The sequence below is a fragment of the Aulonocara sp. 'chitande type north' Nkhata Bay genome, linkage group LG7 (genome assembly GCF_057382095.1).
Source record: "Aulonocara sp. 'chitande type north' Nkhata Bay isolate Kocher_YH1m ecotype deep benthic linkage group LG7, A_spYH_male_GT1.1, whole genome shotgun sequence".
Taxonomy (NCBI): domain Eukaryota; kingdom Metazoa; phylum Chordata; class Actinopteri; order Cichliformes; family Cichlidae; genus Aulonocara; species Aulonocara sp. 'chitande type north' Nkhata Bay.
In genome coordinates, this window is record NC_141350.1 from 40,828,206 (window position 1) to 40,852,622 (window position 24,417).

The following is a 24,417-nucleotide window of genomic DNA, read 5'->3' on the forward strand; positions in this document are numbered from 1 at the left end:
GTTTCTCTCTTTACTCTTAAATTGAACAAATATGTTTTTTATATTTATCAATCTAAAAAAATAAACATTTAGTCTGATTTGATGTTTTACAATTAAAAAAGTCTTTTTGTTTTTTTCTGAAGAGTATGTAAATATCTGGTTTCAACTGTTTATTTGATGATGTTGGTGTTTGGCTTGATTTTTAGCACAAAGAGGGAGCGAGAGGAACAGAGAGGGCAAGAGAGGGAGATGGAGGAGAATGAGGACATATATGGTACAAATTATCTATTGAAAAGGAATACTTGAATAATATTGACACTGAAAATGTCATTGATAGGTTTGCAAAACTCAAGCTTCAAAGATACAGTCTCATGTTACCAGGTGCTGTAGCTCAGGTGGCAGAGCAGGTCAGCCACTAATCAGAAGGTCGGTGGTTCGATCCCAGGCTACCTCCTGGCTGCATGCCAAATATCCTCGGGCAAGATACTAACCCCATGTTTGCCTACTGGTGGTGGTCAGAGGGCCCGGTGGCGCCAGTGTCCGGCAGCCTCGCCTCTGTCAGTGTGCCCCAGGGCAGCTGTGGCTACAATGTAGCTTGCCATTGCCAATGGGGTCCTTAGGGACTAGAAAAGCGCTATACAAATGCAGGCCATTTACCACAATAAAGGGGTGTTGTCAGTGTAGTGCAGGTCTATGATGACTTTCAGTGCTACTATCATCTAGTTTTGATTCTGGTTAAGTCCTAAGTAGTCCTGATTTTGAACTGTTGTAGTCCTGTTTTATGCATGTATGTATGTTTTATGTATTTGATAGCTTGCTGCAAGACCTCACATCGAGCACATCTACTGCAGGTGTGGTGCCTGTTATCGGTCCCGGAGTTAGCAACATCCCCCAAGAACCCGAAGGATAGAGTCCTGGCCCCTAGCCCTGCCAGTGTAGCAGAAATGATGACGGATGATGATGGCAGCAGCAGCCGTTCTTCTCTGCGTGACTAGCTTAATGTTGTTCGTGTGTAATTTACATTGAGTAGGCTAACCACGTTATTAAATTAATGCATGTAAGGTGAACTAGCAAACATCATCTTAGCTACATGCGGCTGTCCTCTTGTTTGATAGTAAGTACTCTCTTCACCCTGGCCAAAAAGGCTAAAATGACCAAAGAAAAAGTGGAAAACAGCTAAACATGAGAGGTTTTTGGACAAAATTTGTTTTTTTCCATTGTTTAAGCACTGCTTCCAGCCAAGAGTGATGCCATATATGCCCCATAGCTGCAGAAAAGGCTAACATTGTTATCTTTTTTAAAAAAAAAACAGCCAAACATGAGAGGTTTTTGGACAAAGTTTGTGTTCTCCATTCTTTAAGCACCGGTTTGAGCACCGTTTAAGCACCGGCACCATTTCAAAAGTACCGGTTTGGCACTGGTATCGTATAAAACCTAAACGATACCCATCCCTAGTTCTACCCTCCCCCAATCCCACATGCATACTACCTTTTAGGGCTAAGCCATGTGTGTATAAAATGTCTGGCTCCGCCTCTGATTGATTGTTTGTTTGTTATTTGAATTGGCCAGAATCTTCTGCCAGAAAGACAGCAACAATCCAAGAGTGTAACTGTATTTGATAAACACTGTTTACAACACTCTACAAGAAAAAGCTGGAATATTTTGAGACAAATGCCGTTTTTATAAGAGAAAAAGAATGGTCTGTGGGGGAACAATAAAAATCATGGTGGTTTGACTGACATATGACAGCTTCAAATTTACATGACAATAACTTAACTGGACATTTTATCGCACTGAAGTGTGTCAGGTGTGTCAGGGTAGAAGTAGTTAACAGTAGTTTTAATGCTTTATTCTGTCTTTTATTGGGTAGGTTCTATAGTATGGTTTTATGCATGTTTTTATATATTTTGCATACCTTTATTTTGGAGCGTTTTTCTTTTTACTTTCTACCCACACTTTAATCGGTGCAATTCGCCACACCTGCTTACTTACACTGTATTAAAGAAAGGAGAAGACACAGAGCATGTGCAGAAGTGGCACAGGCATGAAGACTGCAGAGCTTCAGCAGAGCAAACGGGTGGAGAAGCCAGACAGATCTCTGGGAAAGCCTTTCTCAGTGAGACACAACCAGTGAAAAGGGTGATTTCTCTGATGGTTGGTGCTAGAGCACCTCTGTCGCACCTGTGCATGTAATATTTGAGTGGGACTTCTCGCTTGGTTTTAGTTTGAGTTTTTTTGAGTTGATACTCCTTGGCTACCGTGACCATTTTAATTTTTTTTCTGCTCTCAAACTGATGAAAAACGACCTCCCTCTTCCCTCTACTTTTCCCTCATTACGCCTATTTTATTTGTTTGTTTTTTGTTGTCGTTTTTTGCTTGTTTTTAGTTTTAAACAAAGCAAAGCATCACTTTTAGAAATGTTGTGTTTCCTAAAGCCGTCTCCACTAATTGAACAGCAGCGCCCTCTGCAGTTGGTAGAAAGAAGTGACAAGAAGTGACAAGACATTTTTATGTCATTTTTCAACACATCTAAGAGATTACGTTCTAATCAATCCAGTACTTTTTGTCCAAACAATTTTATCCAAAAAGCTCAAAAATATTCATTCAAAATACATTAAGGGGATAACCCTGATTTTTTTTTTTTCAATCTTACATTAGACTCATATGACTTTGGGTGCTTTTTCACTCCTTTTCAGTCTAGCTCTTGTACCTGACCATTCAGTGGCATTTTTTGCTGTGGTTTGTTATTCAAATTGGCCAAAGTCTTCTGCCAGAAAGAGTGCAACAATCCAAGAGTTTCCTTAACTGTCTGTGATAAAGCCCCACAGGCGTGTTATAAGCACTGTTTACATTAAACTTCTTTCCAGCAGTAATTAAATTCTGTGCAGTCATGACAGAAATCGTGTGGGTGATAATGTGGTTTCCTAGAAAACAGAGACAAACAATTGACTTTAATTGCAATAACATCAACTTTTGCTGAGATAGTAAACCACTTATCTCAAAATGTACACAAGGGGCTCTGTAGATCACAAAATGGCACGCACAGCACACGTTTCATACAAACAGTTAGAGACCTGGACGGTCTCTTTACATGAGGCTGTCACAGAGTATGGAGTATGAAAATGTATCCATGAAGCATTTGCAACATTTGTGTCTTCACCTGACAAAAGAATTAGCAGTTACTGTAAAGATTCATGAACACACTTAATCACAACTTAATCACAAGACACTGCTTTACGACGGCTTCGCTGTGTAACACCTTCATTAGGGAGGGAAGCTGAGTGTGCCCAGCACACGTCTGCTGACGCACGGCTCTTTGGGTCCGCCTGGTTGTTACGCACAGACCTTCCTAGGGACAGGTCAGAGCAGGGAATAAACAATAATCATTATGAACAGTCACTAAACAGTCAAATGAATGTTAAACATGTATTATATCAACATAAATAAAAATATTTTTTTAAATAATTAGATTCAAAATTAAAGTCTGCAGCTGGCACTTGATTTTTTTGCACTGAAAACTTCTAAGAACAAAGGCAACAAAATTAATATATACAAAATACACAATATTATTCCCTTAAAAGTAAATAGTGCCCAGAGAGTGGGCTGCCTTGGCAGAAATTGGTTCTCTAGTTATTTTAAGTTTCTGGTTGGTCTACTGTTAGTGCTGGTCATTTTGGTTTTTGCATTCTAGACTCTAGCTGTTGGTTATTTCTCCTTTTGTACTTTGCTATTATAGGAAAAATTCCTTATAGTTTATTCCATGACTTTCAATCTTTCTGCCCTCCAGTGGTGTCCACGTCTGTTAAATGTGCTTCTGTAGGTGTGTTGTTGTTTCCTGCTTTATTTTGGTACTCTGTACTATCTCGTGCCTTGTATTAAGTTTAATTCCCCCTTGTCTTGATCGTTTGATTCTTGTCACCTGTCCCTTGTTTTCCCCAGCTGTGGTATTACTTCATAATTACCTCATGTGTCTATTTAAAGCTTCAGTTTGCCTTAGCACTTTGTCTTGTTGTACTGTTGTCAGCTCATGTGTTTCCTTTGCCATCTGTGATGAATGAGTTCATTTTTTTATGTACTTCGCTTTTTGTTCACCTTAACTTTGACTTTGAATTTGCATTTTGGGTCCACATTAGCCATATTCTAATGTACCGTCTGTGCATGGTTATAGCTAAGTGTGCCATGTGTAGTTTATAGTAAGTTATTTGGTGTTCTTTTTTGTTGTGTAGCCTGTAAAGGTAGCCCGGTGCATAGGACTGACTCTTGTTGTAATAATATTATTAATAACAACTTGTATTTGTATAGCGCCTTTGTATAGCGCTCTTCTGTAAAGCGCCCAAGGACGCTTCACAGAAGAGCACACTTATAAATGTAAATGTCTTGCTGTGCGCTTTAGTTTATAGCATGTTTTCTGTGGTCAGAAAGTGCATTATTGCACTGATAGTATGAATGTTCTCACTCTTTTGATTTTACTTAATTTTTTTGATATAATAGAAAATGTCCCCCTCTTAAATTTTGGTCGGTTGTCCCCTATATGCTGGTAAATATACTCTTTATATGGTGATGTGAGCAACTGCAGGATAAAATGAAAGAATATTTGAATAAATAAATCCAGTAATTTTAAAAAAATGTATTTTGAAAATAATTTTTTTTAATTTATAGAATAGCAGAAAAGATATCCACAAGTAGGCCGGATTGATATTTATACAAATATACTGAGAGCTACTCATTTGTAATTCAAAATATACTCATATTTATTCTTTTTTCTACTTTCAACCACCGATCCGATACCAAGTAATATTCAGGGTGGTATCGACGATACTGATCTGATACCGATACTTTATACAAAACCTTATTTTATTCATTGTATCTCAAATTATAGCATCATAATGATTACAGGACATCAGATTACTTGTTCTTATCACTTAATAATGCAGAGTTCATCATATAGAAATAAAAAAAACTGAAGTTGTGCTATTTGAACACCTTGCCTGCCTGCAGCACTAAAGGACTCCGTGAGAGACATCTGTCTCGCCCTAGCAGCACCTGTCCCTCTCCTCTTCAGTTCACCTCAACATACACTCGTCATATTCTGTGATATGATTTCCTCTGCGGTGTTTGACAAGGTTAGTGATGTTGCCACAACCATACATGCCAACCCTCCCGATTTTTCCAGGAGAATATCAAATTTCAGTGCCCCTCCCGAAAATCTCCCGGAGCCACCATTCTCCCGAATTTCTCCCGATTTTCCACCCAGACAACAAAATTGAAAAACCATATCTCAGAATTCATAGCGTGGCCCAGCCAATTCCAGTTTCCCACAATGGCAGCAGATACTTAGTTTTAATATGACTCTTATTTCTCTTTCTGGGTCGCAAAAAACATTTAACATATTTTCAGGTGAGAATGTAGCTGTGTAAACTTCAAATATCTGAGACGATCAACACATCGTTTTCAAACCCCCGCGGTCTTTCGCTACTCGGGTTAAACATGATATATAAGTCACTTTGATAACTTAAAAATGTTATTGTTTGGCTTTTTCAGTGTTTTATTTGCTCGTGAGTAAATCGGTTTGGCTGAGATTAAAGTTATTAGATTAAATTAAATTTAACTTTATTAATCCCTCGGGAGGGTTCCTCCGGGGTGATATGAGACAGTACATGAGATATCGGCAGCATTTGCAGGTCATGCATGACATTTATATGACCTTTCATTTGGTGTTTAAGCTTTAATGAAAAGCCGACAACACAAAACTAAGTCAAATTCCAACCAAAGAGATTTCACAGCAAACGCCACTAGCATACCCTTAGCTTCAACATGACTCTTGATTTTCTGGTAGCTTTATGTTAGCATGCTCTCTGCACAGATGCTTGCAGAAACCTGATGTCACACCGCCAGTAAATGCTGGATCTGTAAGTCCTCAGTTCACTGTGTGCCAGCTGTTTTGTGTAAATCTTATTACTTGTAATTATTATATAGTTTTACCAAAATGTCAGATGACGTAATGACTACATATATCTTTGATCAAATTCCAAAAATAAGCAAGCACGGGGCTAATGGGACCGATTGTACCTGTGAGCATGGCCCACATACTCCGGGGTACAAAGACGGGGAATCACTCACCCCGATCTGTCCTGACCATCTGTCTTGCCAGTCTGGTTCGTTTTTTTCCCTTCTTGAATCACACCAGAGACACGGGCTTCAGTTCAAATCCTTGCGTTTCCATTCAGAGACCACATGTTTTATTGCCCTCATTATTTTTGGGTTTTTTCATTTAAACAAAGGATTGATGGGATTTTTTTCCCTCTCTTTTTTTGTTTTGCCAATTTCTTGTGATTTATTCATGCCTCCGAGCCGCCGAGTAGCAGGTGGGATGTGTGACTGTCATAAAACCAATGATATTATCTGACTTAGACCCAAAACGTTTGTCGTGTGGTCTGCCCCTTAATTTTCTCGTGTTCTCCCAGCTGTAAATGTGGTCGATGATGACTAATAATATTCAGCAATGGCAAAGGTTTTGCAATTGAATTTCAGAGCGCCCTCAATTGCGTTGTGATGATGACTCATGGGTGAATGTTGGATGCATGTTTCTGCATTGCTGTAGTGTTTTACTGGCTTACCTTACAGATTGTTTCATATTAATAGATTTCTCTAAAATTCGCATCAGAAGATGAGTTATGAAGACATTTCTAAATCATGTGTCCTATCCAACAAGTCCAAAGCCAACAAAACTGAAATGTCTAGCATTTAAAAAGGAACATTTCAGGGTTGCAGGGGGTCACTGTTACTTTAAATAACAATGAAATAATTTAGCTAATGTAGCATTCAAATTGTATTTTCGCTCCAAATATGATGACTACGACTCACCCTAACAATTTTACAATATCTCTTTAAAGATACACCGTTGCCTCCCCCTGCATTAAGATGTCCAAAATGACCGCTTGTCAAGTCACATCAGTCAAAGTTAATTGATCCTTGTCATCCTCTGGCCTTGTGAACCTCCAAGTTGAAATCAATGGCCATTGTGTTTGAATCATGCCCTCCATTTTAAGCATTACTTGGAATTCAGCTAATATGATTGTGTGACGCATGTCTTGAGGAAGGATGGCAGCTGTGATGTGACGCAAGTAGCATTTTTGTTAATTTTCCATTTAAGAATGGGTCTTGCAGTGCTAATAATGGGGTTGTGCTTTTATTCAGCAATTGAACTTTAGTGGGTCTGAGAGTAAAGAAGGTGAGCTAAGGTTTCCTTATGTATTATATAGCTTTTATAGAAATTTGAACCTTGCACTCACCTGTACATAATCCAACAACATGTCACAAAAAAGAGTTTTAGTTTTTTGTAGCTCGAAAATCACAAAGCGTACATGCACTTCGGCACAATATAAATGGGTTAGCAAAGGGAAAGGTAAACAGCAGTAGACACTGCTGTAGATAAAGGGTAGTAGTTTTAAAGTTTGGTTTGGAAGATGGCTAAAAGCTTCTAATCAGATAACAAACCCTGAAATACCTCACAGGATAGACATCAGTACTTCTGAGAGTGTTTTCTGTGCATGATTAATTATCGTGTAATAAATGTACATTTTATTAAACATATCTGTTTAACTATTTGTTAACACGGATATCTGATCAATCATTTGGCAACAATGGCAAAAACTCAGTGCATTTATGCAGGTAGACATGATCAAGGTGGTCTTTTGAAGTTCAAACTGAGCATCAGAATTGGGAGAAGAAGGGCAATTTAAGTGACTTTTGATGTGGCATAGTGTCAAAAAGCTCAGATCGAACCAATTTCTTAAATTTCTAGATTTCTTTAAAAAATAGAACTTGTGTAAATTTTTGGACAGTGTCTGGAGATAAAAGTAGAATAACCAAACACGGGAATAAAAAAAGGAGTTGGTATAGTTGTCCTTAGCAAGGTTAACTTTTTTCTTCCATATTTCTCCTTCAATTTCTGGCATCAGCTTTCCAACATTTTTGACCACTCCATTTCAAATGACCCAAGCTACAAAATTCTTTCTTGCATATATTGGCTATCTACAAATTTCAAAGAAATAAAAAGAAAAGATTTGAGTAAGAGGCATTCTGGGTGTCCATTGATATTTTCTCCTCGAGTCGTTTCTTGGTGGATTTGCTAGTGCGGTTAGGAACGTTATCCTTTACATTAGATCAGATCTTGCTCAGATTTTGGACAATATGATTTAAACAATTAAAGAAATCATGTGTGTGTAATATGTGCCCTTCTCTCCCTTCTTCCATTATGCAGACTGTGGTGATTTGCTTGTATGTTTTTCAAGCAGTCCCCTGTATTGTGTACATGCTTGCAGCTCTCTTAAATGTCAGTGAATTTCCCGCTTGGTTTTGCTCTGACTTTGTCACCTTCAGAGCGTTGCGGCTCATTTCTTCTTTTCACATCATCTTAACTTCATTTTTCCAGTGACTGTCTCATAATCAGATTCCGATGCTTGTCCAAGCTCACCAAAATAAAATCTAGTGGTTATCCTTTTCAATATTCCCACCAATAGACATGATGTTTGTCTAGTTTGAATCACATATGTATAATAACAGATCCTGGGCACTAACCCCATTTGGCAGTTATTGGTTCACGGTCATTCTGCGCAAACTGAAAATATAAAGAGATGCAGAATATTTTACATAGTCCCTGAAGGTTTTTGATGTAGACTTATATATGACTGGATATAAAACCTCAGGACTTATTTGGCAGCTGAAATTTAAACATAGCTGTTTCTACCGACAAAGTTCAGAAGGTCGGCTGATAATTTTATAGTATTTATGCTATTTTTCTATTTTTTCCATTGAAATATTCAATGGTACACAGATTTTCAGGCATATTGAGTGGAATAATCTGAAATGGGCATGACTGAAATGCAGACTTTCAGCTTTAATTCAAGGGGTGTAATAAAAGTGCATTGCATGAACTGCATAGGAATCATAGCCATTATTATACGCAGTCCCATATAAGAATCGTGTGAAATGATAAGTATGCACCTTATGTTTCTCATGTGATATTTTGCTCATATAGATGAATTTACACAACTAATGTCAAACTCCTGACTCAGGAGAAAAGAGAAAAGATGAGCAACAACCAGTTATTCAATTAAACTTTATTCACAATGCAGCCATGTTGAGGTGTGTGTGTGTGTGTGTGTGTGGTGGTGTTTGTGTGTGTGTGTGGGGGGGGGTGACAGCTGGGAGTAATCAAACATGATGAGAGCAAGGGGAAGCAAAACTGAAAACATCAACATAGGACACAGACTGTCAAAGTAAAGCAGGAAACATAACACAGAGACAGGAACTTGATGGGGGACTAGGCTTTACAAAGGTAAGATGAGTTCAAATTAAACCAATTAACAGTTAAAATCAATACCATGTTAACTTAACAAACTTTGTCAGAATTGATTTAAACCCAGATGTTATGTTATATAATCTGTAAAAGTGCAAAACAAACAAACCCGGGATAGTACATGTTTGCCTATTACAGAATACATGTGAGATATAGCTAAATCAAAACAAGAATGTCAACTAAGAATATGGACAAATGGTGTTCTCACCCACTTTGTCACAGGACCATTATTCCAGCCATACAACTGATCATCGGTTTTCCGCTGATGACTGAAACTGAAGTTGTGCTATTTGAACACCTTGCCTGCCTGCAGCACTAAAGGACTCCGTGAGAGACGTCTGTCTCGCCCTAGCAGCACCTGTCCCTCTCCTCTTCAGTTCACCTCAACATACACTCGTCATATTCTGTGATATGATTTCCTCTGCGGTGTTTGACAAGGTTAGTGATGTTGCCACAACCATACATGCCAACCCTCCCGATTTTTCCAGAAGAATATCAAATTTCAGTGCCCCTCCCGAAAATCTCCCGGAGCCACCATTCTCCCGAATTTCTCCCGATTTTCCACCCAGACAACAAAATTGAAAAACCATATCTCAGAATTCATAGCGTGGCCCAGCCAATTCCAGTTTCCCACAATGGCAGCAGATACTTAGTTTTAATATGACTCTTATTTCTCTTTCTGGGTTGCAAAAAACATTTAACATATTTTCAGGTGAGAATGTAGCTGTGTAAACTTCAAATATCTGAGACGATCGACACATCGTTTTCAAACCCCCGCGGTCTTTCACTACTCGGGTTAAACATCCCACTTGATGACTTGTTGCCAGGACAGAGAACATTTCTCCTGCTTACTGTCAAGCTCTTAAGGAAGACTAACTGATTATGCTTGCATTTCTTCATCCTGCTTGATAAGTTAAACACATTTTAATCTGGGAGTTGGTCAATATGTAGCCAACTCCCTTACAAATGCTGTTAAACTGGCTCTGACTTGTTCACAAAGAGGCTGCTACTCTGTATATCATCCTGGCTGATTTGGGGATTTATTACTTTTGTTCGATAGAACCATACAGACGTGACTGCATCAGATTTCTTTTATTTGTAGCTTTGTAGTAAACATATGTTCACTTTAGTTATTGTTTAATGAATCGTCTTAGTATTAAATGAAATGTTAAGTTGACTTACACAATAGACATTACTCTTTGAACTGGTTTTGAATCGGGATCCGTAATGAACGTTTTGGCTCTCACCACCTTCTACTTTTTTGTAAACCCAAGTCCTGGGGGCTCTAACAGAGGACATTGTGTGCTCATATGGTAGAAATATACAGTGGTTTGAAAAAAGGTCTCCTGGAGAAAAGTTTTATGATCAGACGAACAAACATTACCCTATTTGGCCACAATGACACGAGGGGTGTTTGGATAAACCTGAGACTTTCATACCTGAGAACACTTTCAAGCATGGTCATGGTAGCATCGTGCTCTAGAGCTGTTTTGCTGCCCTTAGTACCTGTACATTATGAAAGTGGATGGAGGAATGAAAAAGGACTATCTCCAAATTCTTTAATTTCACTTGAAGTTAACAGCTAGGCACTAGACATTGGTTTTAAAATGGATAAAGCAGGCTAATATTAAGTTTCTGGAATGGCCTTCCTAAAGTCATGACGTATTTACATTTTTGAAAATTTGTGCACTACGCTTACAAGCTGGGTCTGTGCCATGAAACTAAAGAGTTCTGTCTAAAACCTCTGTTCCCTGAAGGAGAGGAACGAGGTACAACACATAAATATGGAATATAACAGCCCCCCATCTGTCCTGGAAACCTCTATTCACGCCTTTAAGGCAAATGACCTTTGATGACGTTTACACAGCCCCGCCTGCACATATACACCCTGTCATCACAGTCATCAATCAGTTTGATAGCTGATGAATAACAATTTGTTTCAAAAAGTGTAACACAGACTCTTTGCCTTTATTTTATATGGACCTATCAAGCTAACTGAGTAGTTACCATCTGTAGTCATCCTGTTTTCTGTTTTCTGTGGAGACCTTGAGAAGGGACATCATGTCTCTGATTAACAAAGCCAGGCTTTCTTTGTATTAGCTGTCTTTGCAAAATGCGGAACCTCTTTAACCCAGCCCCTGTGATTCACACACTGAGCATGCTCACATAATTTGACTCTTCCTCTGCACAAAATGGATTGATTGAGCACCACCTACTCAAATCAGACATTATCATAGGAGCAGTACAAAAATTATTTAAAAAAAATATATACAGTACTTTTGTTGTTCTGCAAATAAAACAGAGTTATTCTGGAGACCCTCGATAATCAGAATCAGAATCAGAAAGGGTTTTATTGCCAAATGTTGAGCAGGTTTACAACATTAGGAAATTGCTGCGATAACTCTGTGATTTGATGATCACAAACACAAGGTAAAAAAATAAACTCGACACATTGCCTCAGATTCATTGTTACACTCTCCCACAGCCTAATAAACATGTGGAAACTGCAACAGTTTGTCACTCAACAAAAGTGAAATGAATTGCACTGAATGATGGATGTTCTCTAATCTGTGTTCACAGTAATGACAAAACCTGATAGCAGATTAGGAATAATCATAAAATATTTGTTTAGTGAAGGTAAAAAAAAATATATATATATATATATATATATATATATATATATATATATATATATATATATATATATATATATATATATATATATATATATATATATATATATAATGTATAATATAAATTAACATAATAAAGACACTAATGAGGTGAAGTGTATTTCCGAGGTCATTCAACAACCAAGGAGCCCTGACAGCAAAAGCTCGGTCGCCTGCTGGTGGGAACAGTGTATCTGCCTGAGAATATGATACGTATTGGTTGGTAAGAGAACAGCAGTTTGAGGAGTTGTTTTCCATTTCCACCGACGTATTAATTCAGCTCCAGTGACACATCTCCACAAATATCAGGACAGATACACACAATTATTTGGCAAAAATGAGCCGAAAATGAAATTCAAACTAGTTTTTTCTGTGACATATCAAATCTGTCAAACTATGCTTTTTTCATCATCACTGAGGTCACGCCGCTTTCCTGTTCATCTTTGACACCCGCACTTTTTGAGAATAAAGGCCTTTTTAGACGAGAATGTCACTCAGTCGTGCTCTGCAGCGATTGTTATGCTGCGCACGTGTTTGTGTGCGTGCAGATGTGAGACCGTGTCACATGAGGAACGGCAGACAAAAGAGTCGTGTGGCTGAGGTTCATCAGCGCGGACGCAGGGTTTGTGACACTGGACTGACCGTCTCTTTTTCCCTTTCACCCTCTGTCTGTCTCACACCTTTCATATCTCCAGCTTATGGTGAAAACAAAGACTAACCTTTATTTTTTAGGCCAGTGCCGATATCGGCATTTAAATGTTTTATAAGAATAAAAAAATTTGTTATAAAGTACAATGAAGCTACTGTAAAGGCAGTGTCCATACTTTATTTAGCTTTAAAGGCCTGCTATGCCTGATGACGTTATCTGCTTTTTTTCTTCTACGTTTGTGTGTGGCAGTGATGTTTTCAAATATTATCGCTCCTAGTTCACAGCGGTCACAGTGGGCATCACTGCAGGGTGAGATTGTAACACCTCGCAGATGTCAGACACACAGACACACACAGACACACACACACCTGCAAAGTGTGAAACTTACTGAGCCGAATCTTCACAACATTTTTATTGAATTAATCACCCGTTGATGTCATATACTGACCTTTACCAGAGCAGGTCAGTATATGACATTTTTTAAGTGTTAGACAAAGCAGACGCATAAAGTTTAGGTTACAGTCTTGCTAAAAGAATGCCACAAGTCATCTACAGGTGGCATTTAAATGGCTTTTAAGCTTTTAGCATTTTATGTTTTGCAGTATTTATGTTGTTGTTTTTCCATTTCATTCAACTTTGAATAATTTTCAGTCTTGTGCTCTTATTTATCTTTTTATCGCTTGCTGACAGTTAATTATTGTCTTCTCGTTATCACTGTTTTTCTTTAGGGCCATTAAAAGAAAAAACTATTTTTCCAATATGCTTCCTGCTTGGATTCCAGGTTGACAGCACCTAGGGAACATTTGTCTAAAGAATGACAAATAAGGCTACAAAAAAAACAGAGACTCTCATCTCAAATTTTCTCTTCCAGTAGTGCTTGTCCATAATGCTTAAAATCTGCAAACTGAGGAAATTAAGAACATTTAGGACATTTCTGTGCACTAAAAATAGCTTACTATTGATCTATAAGAAGGCTGAATGAGTTACCCAAAGATTTACTCTTAGCTGTAATAAATAAGCTTTTCTCATATGTTTTATTCACATCAGTGTTTGCATCCAGGTTAAATCACATTTCCATAATAGAAATGGTAAATGAAATCTCTAGCTGCTAGTACTGAATGACAGCGTAAATGCATCCATAACCAGAAAAACCAAATATAATCAGATTTAAATTAAAGATGAGCCCAAGTAAAATCAAACATCGCCTCGACACCACTATTTGTGATGATTTAGAGATCTAACCCGTTAATTAACATTAAGTATGAAAAAGAAAGAAAAAATAAAAATCAATAAATGAAGATGGTAATTACAACCCATTAAATGTGTTTTTTATGATATTTTTAGGGAAGGCAGAAAAAGAAACAGTAGCATAGAGTGGAAGTTTAAAAAAATCTAAGCTTTAAATTCAATATCTGTCATTTTTATCTTGTTTATTTTAACTTGTCCTGTTTTCTGTATTGTATACAAATAAAGTAAAACAAACAAAATAGCCGTGAATTCGGTAAAAGATATTTAAAGGACTTCAGTATCTCAGTTTCTCTCTTGCAGCAAAGGTACCCCCTGAATGCAATGCTGCAAAGTCAATAACCTACCTCGTTTTGTTTTGTTTTTTAATTATGTTAGTATCAGCCTAAAGCACTTACAATCTTACAAGACACCAAATGTTTTCAGTGCTTTTATAAAGTTTTCCGATAATAATTGCTGCCTATGTTAAACATTTGTCTTCTGTAATAATGTGTGAGTAATGAGTGCATACTCAAACTTGATATTACTGCACAAGAGAAATAACTCCACGTACGTCATCGTCATCAATCCGAAAGACGATGACGCGTGTGAGAGGAAGGGAGGCAGGTTGTTGGGTGAACTAGTGTCTAGGGCTATATAAGGTCCACTCCCAAAGAGCGAAGAAGAAAAGAACACAAAGCAGACTGATAGAAGCAGCTTTCCCAGTTTGAGAGTCTGCAAGAGCATATTCCTGACAGAGAAACAAGGAAGCGAGCGGGATCTGCAGCACACATCAGACCGGAGCCCAGCTGACTCCCACCTGTGCACCTCAAACCAGGCAGTTTAATTTCAGGACAGGTGAGCAATGCTCTGGAGACTGACTCTCGCCGTGGCTGTGGTGTGTGTTGGCAGCATGTGCAGCTGTGAGAATGCTGATGTGATGAACAGACTGATCGTACCGAGGGACTATGGGGTGAAACTGTGTGGGAGAGAGTTCATCAGAGCGGTCATCTTCACCTGTGGTGGCTCCCGGTGGAGACGGTCCACGGAGGGAGACTTGGGTGAGTTAATGCTGCTACACTTTCACTAATTGTTTCATTTGTGTGCACTAATTAAATGTATGCAGACGTGTTTAAAACTACAGTGAATGGTGGAGATCTGTGAAGAGTGTGAGGTATTTATTTATCATTAAGACCAAAGATGCTCCACAGGTGGAGGACTGTGAAAGACTTCCTGTTAAATTTTGACCTATGGCACTTTGGAATGAGTTCAGGCTGTTTTCATTCGTTGATGATGCCTGATACATGTATAGCACGACAGTTCAGCACCACAGTCGGCTCCTTTTAGTGAATACTCTCCATTATTCTCCTATTTTCTTTGTCTTTTCTGGCCTACAGTACACTTTCCTGCACTAATTTCCTGATTGCATTTGAGGTCGCTGATCTTTTTTTTTTCTATCTCTAGATCTGTTCCCGTGGAGTTCCCTCCCTGATGTTAAAGTGGAGGAGAGCCAGCACACCTGGCAACGTGATGCAGACCTCGCAGAAAACCACTCTCCTCTCCGCACTGCCTCCTCTTACTCCCTGGCAGACCTCTTGGCTCTTTACGGGTCCACAGGTGACAGACAGCAGCAGCAGCCACCGCTGAGTCTTCCCGCCCCTCTGGGGGACTCCCATCTGTCCACAGCTGCAGGTGAGCAAGACGGGACCCCGGGTTCAGCTGACTGGATCCTACCAAGCAAGAAGAAGAGGAACTTTTCACTTGGTGTGGCAGGGATGTGCTGTAACCAGGGCTGCACCAAGAATGATATTGGACGCTTGTGCTGAGGCAGGAAGCAGGGTGGGTGGGTGATGGCACGAGCTCGATCATGGAGCCATTATGATGAGCAGTAATGGACAGTGTACAGAAAACGTCTGGTGTTGATTAAGCTGTTCCCACTCGTGCTGTAGTGTACAAGAAAAACATTCCCCCAGCTTCACATCGTCTTCATTCTCCTCTCTCCTTTGTTTAATCCATCTGTACGTATTATATGTTGTTATCTTTGTCAATAAATTTTAAATACTGTAATATATGACATATTGAGCAGCATCAGATTTTTTTCTGTCTATATTTTGGCCTGTCGACTCTCAGACCACATTCATGAAATGCATTCATACTAACACTGGACAGTATTGTACATTAATGTCATTTAGGAGGCTGGGAACTTATTGCTGGCCTTGTTCACAGCATTAAAACACCCTGATGATTTTCTCTAAACAGCCCGAGGATAATACTCCACAGGAGCAGGGTTTTGTCCTTTTAACACTGTTGCACCCACCTAAACCCATTCAGCCTCAATAAAATAAACATAAAAATATCTCAACTCTTGCTGGCAATCATGGAGTTTACACATTAACTTCACATTAAAAAACGCTCTTAGATGGAGCTACGGCTACTGTATGACTTGTCTACTAAAAAAGCACAAACACCTTACATATATAAACTTCACATCTTCAGATATTCACATGTAAACCAGCAGAGCACAGTTTAAATGGCAGCTTTTTCTTAACCCTGTCTGAAACAAACTACAATTAAAAACAAATAAGGAAAAAGAAACACCAGTTGAATTTTTGGAGCTTTTTATGAAAATCTTTGGATACAAAATGATACACACTTCACAGAGGAATCATATTTGATATACATACATCACAATAATACTGGTATGGAAAAAGATAACTCCCAAATGTTTTGCAATTTAAAAAAAACAAAAACAGAATAAACTGACAATCGTCAAGTATCATGAAAGAAATATTCAGGGTGCCTAATAGGAGGTTAAAACACAGGAGAACGCACACACATTTAAAGTGTACACTGTCTCATTGCTAATAATACATTTATTTGAGTTTCACACCAGAAAACGACTTGAAAAGAGAGCATTTGGGATTAAAAACAAAGAGAAAAGAGTCTGTCTTCCACAAGCATTCACCGACAGTCTTAAACCTAAAAAGAAATCATGTAACACACAAGCTGGATCTTTAAATAGGTGTCGAAGTATAAAACGAAGACGTGACCACAAAATCGAATCAGTTTTCCTAATAAAAAGCACGACTGGCAACAAGTCTCCTGCAGAAAATAAAGGCACTTCCCATCATTACTTTCCCTCCAGGTGCAAAAAAAATCAACTTTACATCACTTTACATATCTACAAACTGCACAAGCTTAAAACTTCATACCCTATTATTAAAACACAACTGTTTATTAATAAAGGTTTCACAAAGTAATGGCTGCTTTTCACTGAAACAAAAATTACACTGAGTTTATGATAGTTTGCGGGTTTTTTCCCAATGCCTTGTGAAATTTTAACTCTGACCTCAATGAAATAGCATAACCTGCCCCTTATAAACAAGGAGGCGGCTCATTCCTTCAGTCACCTCACAGGTTCTCAGCACAGACACATTCAAAACTGTCACTTCCACTGTAGAAGCAGAAATCTCGTAAAGATCGCGATGGCGGGTCCCGTCCTTACAGACATGGATAAAAACCCTAAAAAAAATCGATATGGGCATCGGCAGGAAGAAATCTGCTCATTCAAGTAGAGCTGCTCATGAGCACGTGCACTGGGGTTCAGCTCTGGTGATTTACGCCCAGTGATGTGAAGACTGCAGAGCCTTTGTTCCCTCATAGTCTCTTTGCTTATGCAAAAAAAGACTTTCCTGCTTATTTTACATCTTTAAAGGTACACAGTAACTGCTGCTTGTTGGTGCTTGTTCTTTTCACATTCTTGGAAAAAATACTGACTATCACACTGAAACTTTTTATCGCCTCTCTCGACGTTTAAAACGCAACACGTGCAAACACATCAAAGAAAACAATTGGTCCCAGGGTGAAATCTTCCTGAAAGCACCGGAAGTGTAGTGTACTCATTCATCAGTTCATGTGAATACTTCATGCGACCATAGGAAGAAGACTGACATCACTTATAGGCAGCCTCGCTTCTGTCAGTCTGCCCCAGAGCAGCTGTGGCTACAACTGTAGCTTGCCTCCACCAGTGTGTGAATGGGTGGATGACTGGGTGTGTAAAGTGCTTTGGGTCCCTAGGGGGGGACTAGTAAAAGCGCTATACAAATACAGGCCATTTACCATTTACCATCACTTCAACTCCAAACTGCAGTAAATCAGATGCTTTGTTGTTTTGCTCAGGTCGGAGAGGACTGACTCACGCGAGTCAACGCCTAAAGGTCAAAGGTTCACGGATCGATGCTCCTCATCTTTCTTCGCTATCTCGTACAGTCTCCACACTATGGATTAATGTCTTGAAAGTAGGCCGCAGTTTAGGGTCATTGCTCCAGCACTCCATCATAATCTTGTGAATCTGGGGAGGCATCAGGACAGCATTATTTACACAGTTCTAAGAAAACAAAAGAGATTAAGTGTTACTAATGAAGCCTTCTGTAAGAACCCAGCAGTTTTAGGGGTGAGCTATGGAAGCTAAAAGCTCCAACACACTACCAGCAATGTGTATCTAATAAAATGGCTGTTGAACACAAGCTAAACTGTGTGTGCATCTTACTCAAAGCTTCATTTTACACGGTCATCTGGGTTAGTTCAGTGTTGTTGAGATATATGATTTTCATCTTAGCTGATCTTAATCCTCTCAGGATCACTGAGGACTATGTTTAATAGGTTCTTTACTCCACATGAATTTCTTATGTGAGACTCACGTTGTTAAACATCATAAGCAAGTTATATCTCTGTTGTCTTTGAACCACAAGACATTTTACCAAAACAATGAGCAGCTTATGGTGAAGAAAGTAACAGACCTGTGTAGGACACTTATCAGGAGCAGGCAGCCTATAGCCATTTCTCAGGAGGTCAATCAAATGGTAGACAATCATCTGGCCCTGCTTCTCATTGCCCATTTTATTCATAAAGACCTAAAACAGAAGAAAATTCATTTGGTCTGGTTAAGAAGAAGCAGTATGTTTCAAATAACATGAAAGAAAAATGAAGTGGTTCCTGTTTTTGAGTACATCACGCAGAGAGGAGTGCTCAATCAACTGATTCTTTAAGCCACGCTGCAGCCTAATTACAGTGAGTTGTTTTCCAAATCAACTGAGCAATTGAGACAAGTGACCAAGAAATTAAAAGTAAAATGAGGGAAACACTTAGCAGAACTAGAAAAAAAAACACAGTACCACTGGTGGGCTGCAGTTCTTGTCGCTGTAAGTGAAGAGTTCATAGAGGACGACCCCAAAACTCCAGACGTCTGAAGCCACAGAGAACTTGCTCTCTGTCAGCGACTCAGGAGCGTACCTGCAAGACACCGCAGCACATTCAAGACTCAAGCATATATATAACGCAATCCATACACAGATTGCATATAAAAGACGGACATTATACCAAATTTAAAGCCATTATACCAAATTTAAAGCCTCAACTTGATGTTGCTAGAAACAGAAACCGAGGACACTGCAGGCTCAAATCAAAAGCTCAAACCAATCAAAAAGTAGCCAAACCATAGAGATTCTCTGATCTTGTCTTTTACTCCAGTTAATTTCCAAAGTTAATATCACAATATGATGTTAAACTTTAAATAAAGACCATTAAACCACGAGCAAAATGTTTATTGAGGTCATACAGGAGGAGCAGTAGTGTTGTTTTCTCATAGAGTTCTATACAATCAGACTTGATTCTGCGTCGCCCCCAGCTGGTAGTTATCGGGAAAAAAACTATGTTCAATTAAGGCAGATCGGAAAGTCACATCCATAAAAACATTTTTTAAAAACACAGCTGTCTATTAAACGCAATCAAACGGAGATGAAGTTCTGACCGAAGACCATTTAAAGTGGATGCATAAAAACGAGTTCTAATCTTTGCCTCCGTGTGGATCATGATTTTACTTAATTGCGAATTTTTAAATCTCACAACTGTTAGAGTATTTAAAGAAAGGAAGTAACAGCTAGTAAAAGCAAAAGATATTAAGATAGGATTAAGCGTGGTCCTCACCAGAAGATGGGGCTTTCCCCAGGCTCTCTGACAGTGTAGTAGTCTTTGTCCTGAGGAAGCACCTTGGTCAGACCAAAGTCACCGATCTTAACCCTCATCTCGCTCTCCACCAGAATATTTCTTGTGGCCAGATCTCTGTGAATGTAACGCTTAGTGCCAAGGTAGTCCATTCCCTGGAAGGAATTCATGTGTTACACCAAATGCATATATTTTGCAGCAGCTCCGAGAAGAACTGTGAAGAAGCGTTTTGCAAGAATCTCTGTATAGCACTGTGTTACCTTGCAAATCTGTGACGCGTAGTGCAACAGTTTCTTGGAATCAAATCTGTCCTTGTGTTTGATGAGATAATCTCTCAAACTGCCATAGGGGAGATATTCCATGATCAACCGTAGGTTTCTTCGTCCTGCAGAAAAAAGGGAGTTGAGTTCGCTACTAGAGAAAGAGAATACGATGTGAGCGGTGGAGCGGAGGCCTCGCCTAAAGTGGGTTTTCTGAGCTAATTCAGATTTATTTGTTTCATTGGGCATGGTCACTGACGCCCCAGGCAGCAAATGTGTGGAAAACAGCATAATGCATTAGAAAATGTGCCGGGGTGGGAATATTAAATCAAGAAACAAGCAGCTCACGGAAGTTTGCATTAAATAAAAGAGAAAAAAAAGAAAAAAGTGAATCTCTCGTCTTGACATTATTAAGGAAAATTACATAACATAAATATACAAAAGAAACAATATTTTATACCAAAACAGCAACATTTACTAACTTTAATTATAAGCTGAAATAGGACCAACAGCATTTAATGTTTTTACTGTTTATCCAAGTCATAGGAGATGACGAGCAATACAAGTTCAAGTGCACAGTAATGTGAAAAAGCACACGGCTGATTTCTTTAAGTTTTTGCCTACAATATTTGTCAAACTTAAAAAACCACATGATCAAACACTTTTTGATATTACACAACAATAACCTGAGTAAAGACAAAAAGCAGCTTTTAAATAATGATTTCAATGATTATGGAAGAAAAGCTATCCAACAGTACCAGGTCCTGTGTGGAAATATTTATTAATTAATTAAATAACCACATCTTTTGGAACACTGAGAAGATGAATTGAGGTTGGCTGAAACAGCTCAAAAAGCAACACGTCCCTTAAAAACAGCTACGAAACAAAACCACTGACGTCTATCGATGTTGAAATGGATCAGTGGTGGACCTCGCCAGGACTGCCATACTTATCAAAATTACTCCAAGAGTGCACGGTTATCTTTGTCTAATATTTACATTTGTTGGATGATCTGAAACATTTAAGTGTGACGAATAAAATCTAAGAAATCAGAAAGTGGTTACTTAATGTTTCACAGCACCATAGAGATCAAACAATGTGCTCATACCTGCACTGTAGCACACTCCCTTGTATTTGACAATGTTTTCATGCTGAAGTGATTTAAGGATCTCAATTTCCCGCTCAAAGTCCCTGAGGTGCTCAGCTGTACTGTGCTGGAGTTTCTTCACAGCCACCACCTCCCCTGTGCTGTCCTGCAGCGGGTCGTACCTGCACATCTCCACACTGCCAAAGTTCCCCTGAAGTGTGAGATGAAACAGACAAGAAAAACACATTTTAAAAGAGAAATGCTATCATTTCCATTTATAATAAATAATTAGCACATAATAGTATTTTTGGATCTTCACCAATGGAAACAAGGAAATGATGAGCCGGTGGAAAAATAATAATTGACTATAAAAGCTGTTTAGAAATGATTTTGTTTATATACATTACATTTCTAATGACATGAAAAAGTTACTGTATTTTTCAGTCAGGTAAGTCAAACTTCACTCAACTCATTCTTCTTGCTTCCTCCACTTCTGTACCATTGATTCATTAATGTTGAATTCTCTCGCAGCTGCTCTATTCCCATGTTGTTGCAGTATATTAATGACTAACCTCGTATTGCGGATGGATAATCTCTGTTGTTCTCCTGACTGAAGTTTGGTCCGTTTATAGCATCATGCCATGCGATTGCATTTGTCGCTAACCATCAGGAATCCTCAAGTTAGCTTTTATCGAGTGGAAAAAAGTTAGCATTCATCCTCTAGCTTCACTGTGTTTATGTTATGCTAACATAGCTGTGTCGCTAGTGATCACGTAGCACATCATTATATACCAGCTAGTCCAATTTCAGTAACCCTACAAAAGTTACTGCCATTTAGTTTCCTGTCTTCATTTATGTTGGAAGTGATAGCAGAGCTGTACCTTTTAATTCTTTCAGAAATCTCAGTCAGAACATGCTATATCATATTTAGGTGGAAACTAGTGAGCTAACATCCTGCTAACTTCTAACGCCATTAAATTTAATAAATTCTGTTTTCATGGATGCCTTGATGTTAAACTTAATCGTTACACCTCAGGTGATCATTTTATTAAAGATGAAAGAATTTAGACAGTGTTTAACTCTCAGTGATGCCGCAGTGTTCGTTTGACTTTGGGACCTGAAGGGATGGCGTTTTGGACCCAGATTACTCTACGAGACTCCTGACTACGGTAGCCGTAATGCTCCGGCAAGCCATTAAGCCGTGCGCCTTCATGGCTTAACAAAGTTGGGATGTTGGTATGGGATATTGTATTTGTTTTAAATGTTATATATTTATGTGGTATGTGTATTTTGACTTTTTTTGCCATGATGCTAGGTCTCTCTTGGAACTGAGATTTTTAATCTCAATGAGATTTTTTTTACCTGGATAAATAAAGGACTAACAAAAATAAAAAATAAAAAAAGTTGTACTAATAGATTTTTGACAGATTTCTGCGCACTGTGTACCACAAAAAATCGGTTTGAGGTCAGTAAGCACAACCAGAATTCACACATAAGGCGCACTGCCAATTTTTAAGAAAATTAAAGGACTTTAAGTGAGCCTTATAGTGCGGAAATTACAGTAGTCAAACTCTAAAAATAAGTGATGTGTACATAGAGCATGTCTCACTTTGCCCAGCTGCTTGAGAAAAATGAGGTGCCGCTCCTCGAACTGTGACGGATCTTGGTTCTCAGAGGCCCACGGGAAGCCGAAGCCTCGTGCTCTGTTGGGCACCATGTCACTCTCCACCAGCAGCTCATAGTCTGCAACAAACGGCCGTGTCACTTTCAACAACATCTGGGTGAAATAACGAGCGTGCTGGAGTGATGCATGGTGGTCTTTCTCTGACACACATGACTCCATTCATGTTCCTACCTGGTGTGAAGAGACTGTTGAGATCTCGGATTATTGTTCTGAAGGAGGGCCGGTGTAAAGGCTCATAGTCCATACAGCTGTTTATCAGATTGGCCAGCTCTGTCCATTTAGGAGCCGGCAGCTGGTGTCTGTCCTCATAGAACAAGTTTTTCTACAGAACAGGAAAGAACAAAATTAAGTACCTGATTGTTCTTGTCTTGGAAAAGAAGACATGTTTTTAAAAGTTTAACATTTTAAACCTGTCTTTTCACAAAAGAAATTAGTGAGTTTCACATGTTCAGGAATATAAATGTATCTTTTTTGTAACAGACTGACCAGCCTCACATCTGTACAGCTAATTAGTTCAAATCTAAGCCGCTCTAATGAACCCGTTTATCTAATTATGTCTCAAAACCAAAGTTAAATATTTTACAAAATGTATCAATGCATGTTTGGTTTTTTTGGACCTTTGAGCTGTCCAGTGTGCTGAGAGGTTTGTCTCCTCCGCTGCAGATCTCCCAAAGCGTGGTCCCAAAGCTCCACTTGTCTGTAGCTAAACTCAGGTTTTGAGGGTTTTCAATGCACTCAGGAGGCACCCATGGGATACGCTCCACTAGCACTGCAGGTCAGACATGTAAAGAGATGCAGGAAAATACTAAATGTTGGAAATGCAGACCAAAGATGAAGAAAAGGGAAGCAAAAGGTGACTAAATTATGTCCTCGTAGGTATCTCTGACAATCACACCAAGGAAAAACCATGCAGTGAACATCATTCCAACATCACACAGGTGTGAGGTGCAAGCCTCGGGACCGCGATGTCGGCGTTCTCACCTTCTCTGGGCAGCACGGTGATGCTGATACCGGGGTCACTGAGCTTGATGAATGGAAGACTGCCTGTTTTCCGATCCTCCTCTCGAATCAGAAGGACATTCTTGGCACAAACATTCCCATGAATGACGTTTTTATCCTCCTGTGTTCAGTTACAATAGGGACAACATAAATATCAACGTAGCATTAGGAAAGTCCCAATGAAAGGTTCATTTCCATGTTGGTTTCTTTTTTCCCTTCATTTCAAAATGTGTAAATGTGTCCATAATCTTTACATTTAAAAAGAAATCTGTATGGGTCACACAGCATTAAGTTGGTAAGTCTTACCAGATAGTGCATAGCCCAGGACAGCTGTTTGGCCACTTCCAGCTTCCAGGTGATGTTAACACAGCCTTTGTTCTTCTTCAGGTAAGTGTCCAGTGAACCAAATTTACCGTACTCCTGCACCATCATGTCTGACCGGGAGATTGAGATTAGATCGTTTCACTTACTCATCTGTTTATTTACTTCTATCCATGAA

General features: G+C 39.0%; 2 protein-coding genes across 2 annotated transcripts in view; one reads left to right on the forward strand and one right to left on the reverse strand.

Moving 5' to 3' along the window:
- Positions 1 to 14,585: 14,585 nt before the first annotated feature.
- On the forward strand, positions 14,586 to 15,961 carry rln1 (relaxin 1). The gene is made up of 2 exons (XM_086302511.1): positions 14,586 to 14,946; positions 15,350 to 15,961. Exons 1-2 carry the CDS (start codon positions 14,751 to 14,753, stop codon positions 15,709 to 15,711), a joined length of 558 nt encoding a protein of 185 aa, XP_086158637.1. The 5' UTR covers positions 14,586 to 14,750; the 3' UTR covers positions 15,712 to 15,961.
- Positions 15,962 to 16,486: 525 nt separating this feature from the next.
- The window catches only part of jak2a (Janus kinase 2a), a 41,736-nt gene continuing 33,805 nt past the window's right edge, over positions 16,487 to 24,417 (reverse strand). The window contains exons 14-24 of the mRNA XM_086300397.1: positions 24,225 to 24,352; positions 23,901 to 24,039; positions 23,537 to 23,688; positions 23,091 to 23,241; positions 22,845 to 22,978; positions 21,257 to 21,446; positions 20,149 to 20,273; positions 19,871 to 20,043; positions 19,060 to 19,177; positions 18,685 to 18,798; positions 16,487 to 18,236 (exon numbers count right to left, since the gene is read on the reverse strand). Coding sequence (XP_086156523.1) covers positions 18,129 to 18,236; positions 18,685 to 18,798; positions 19,060 to 19,177; positions 19,871 to 20,043; positions 20,149 to 20,273; positions 21,257 to 21,446; positions 22,845 to 22,978; positions 23,091 to 23,241; positions 23,537 to 23,688; positions 23,901 to 24,039; positions 24,225 to 24,352 — 1,532 coding nt within the window. The 3' untranslated portion in view covers positions 16,487 to 18,128. The remainder of the gene's footprint in view (positions 18,237 to 18,684; positions 18,799 to 19,059; positions 19,178 to 19,870; positions 20,044 to 20,148; positions 20,274 to 21,256; positions 21,447 to 22,844; positions 22,979 to 23,090; positions 23,242 to 23,536; positions 23,689 to 23,900; positions 24,040 to 24,224; positions 24,353 to 24,417) is intronic.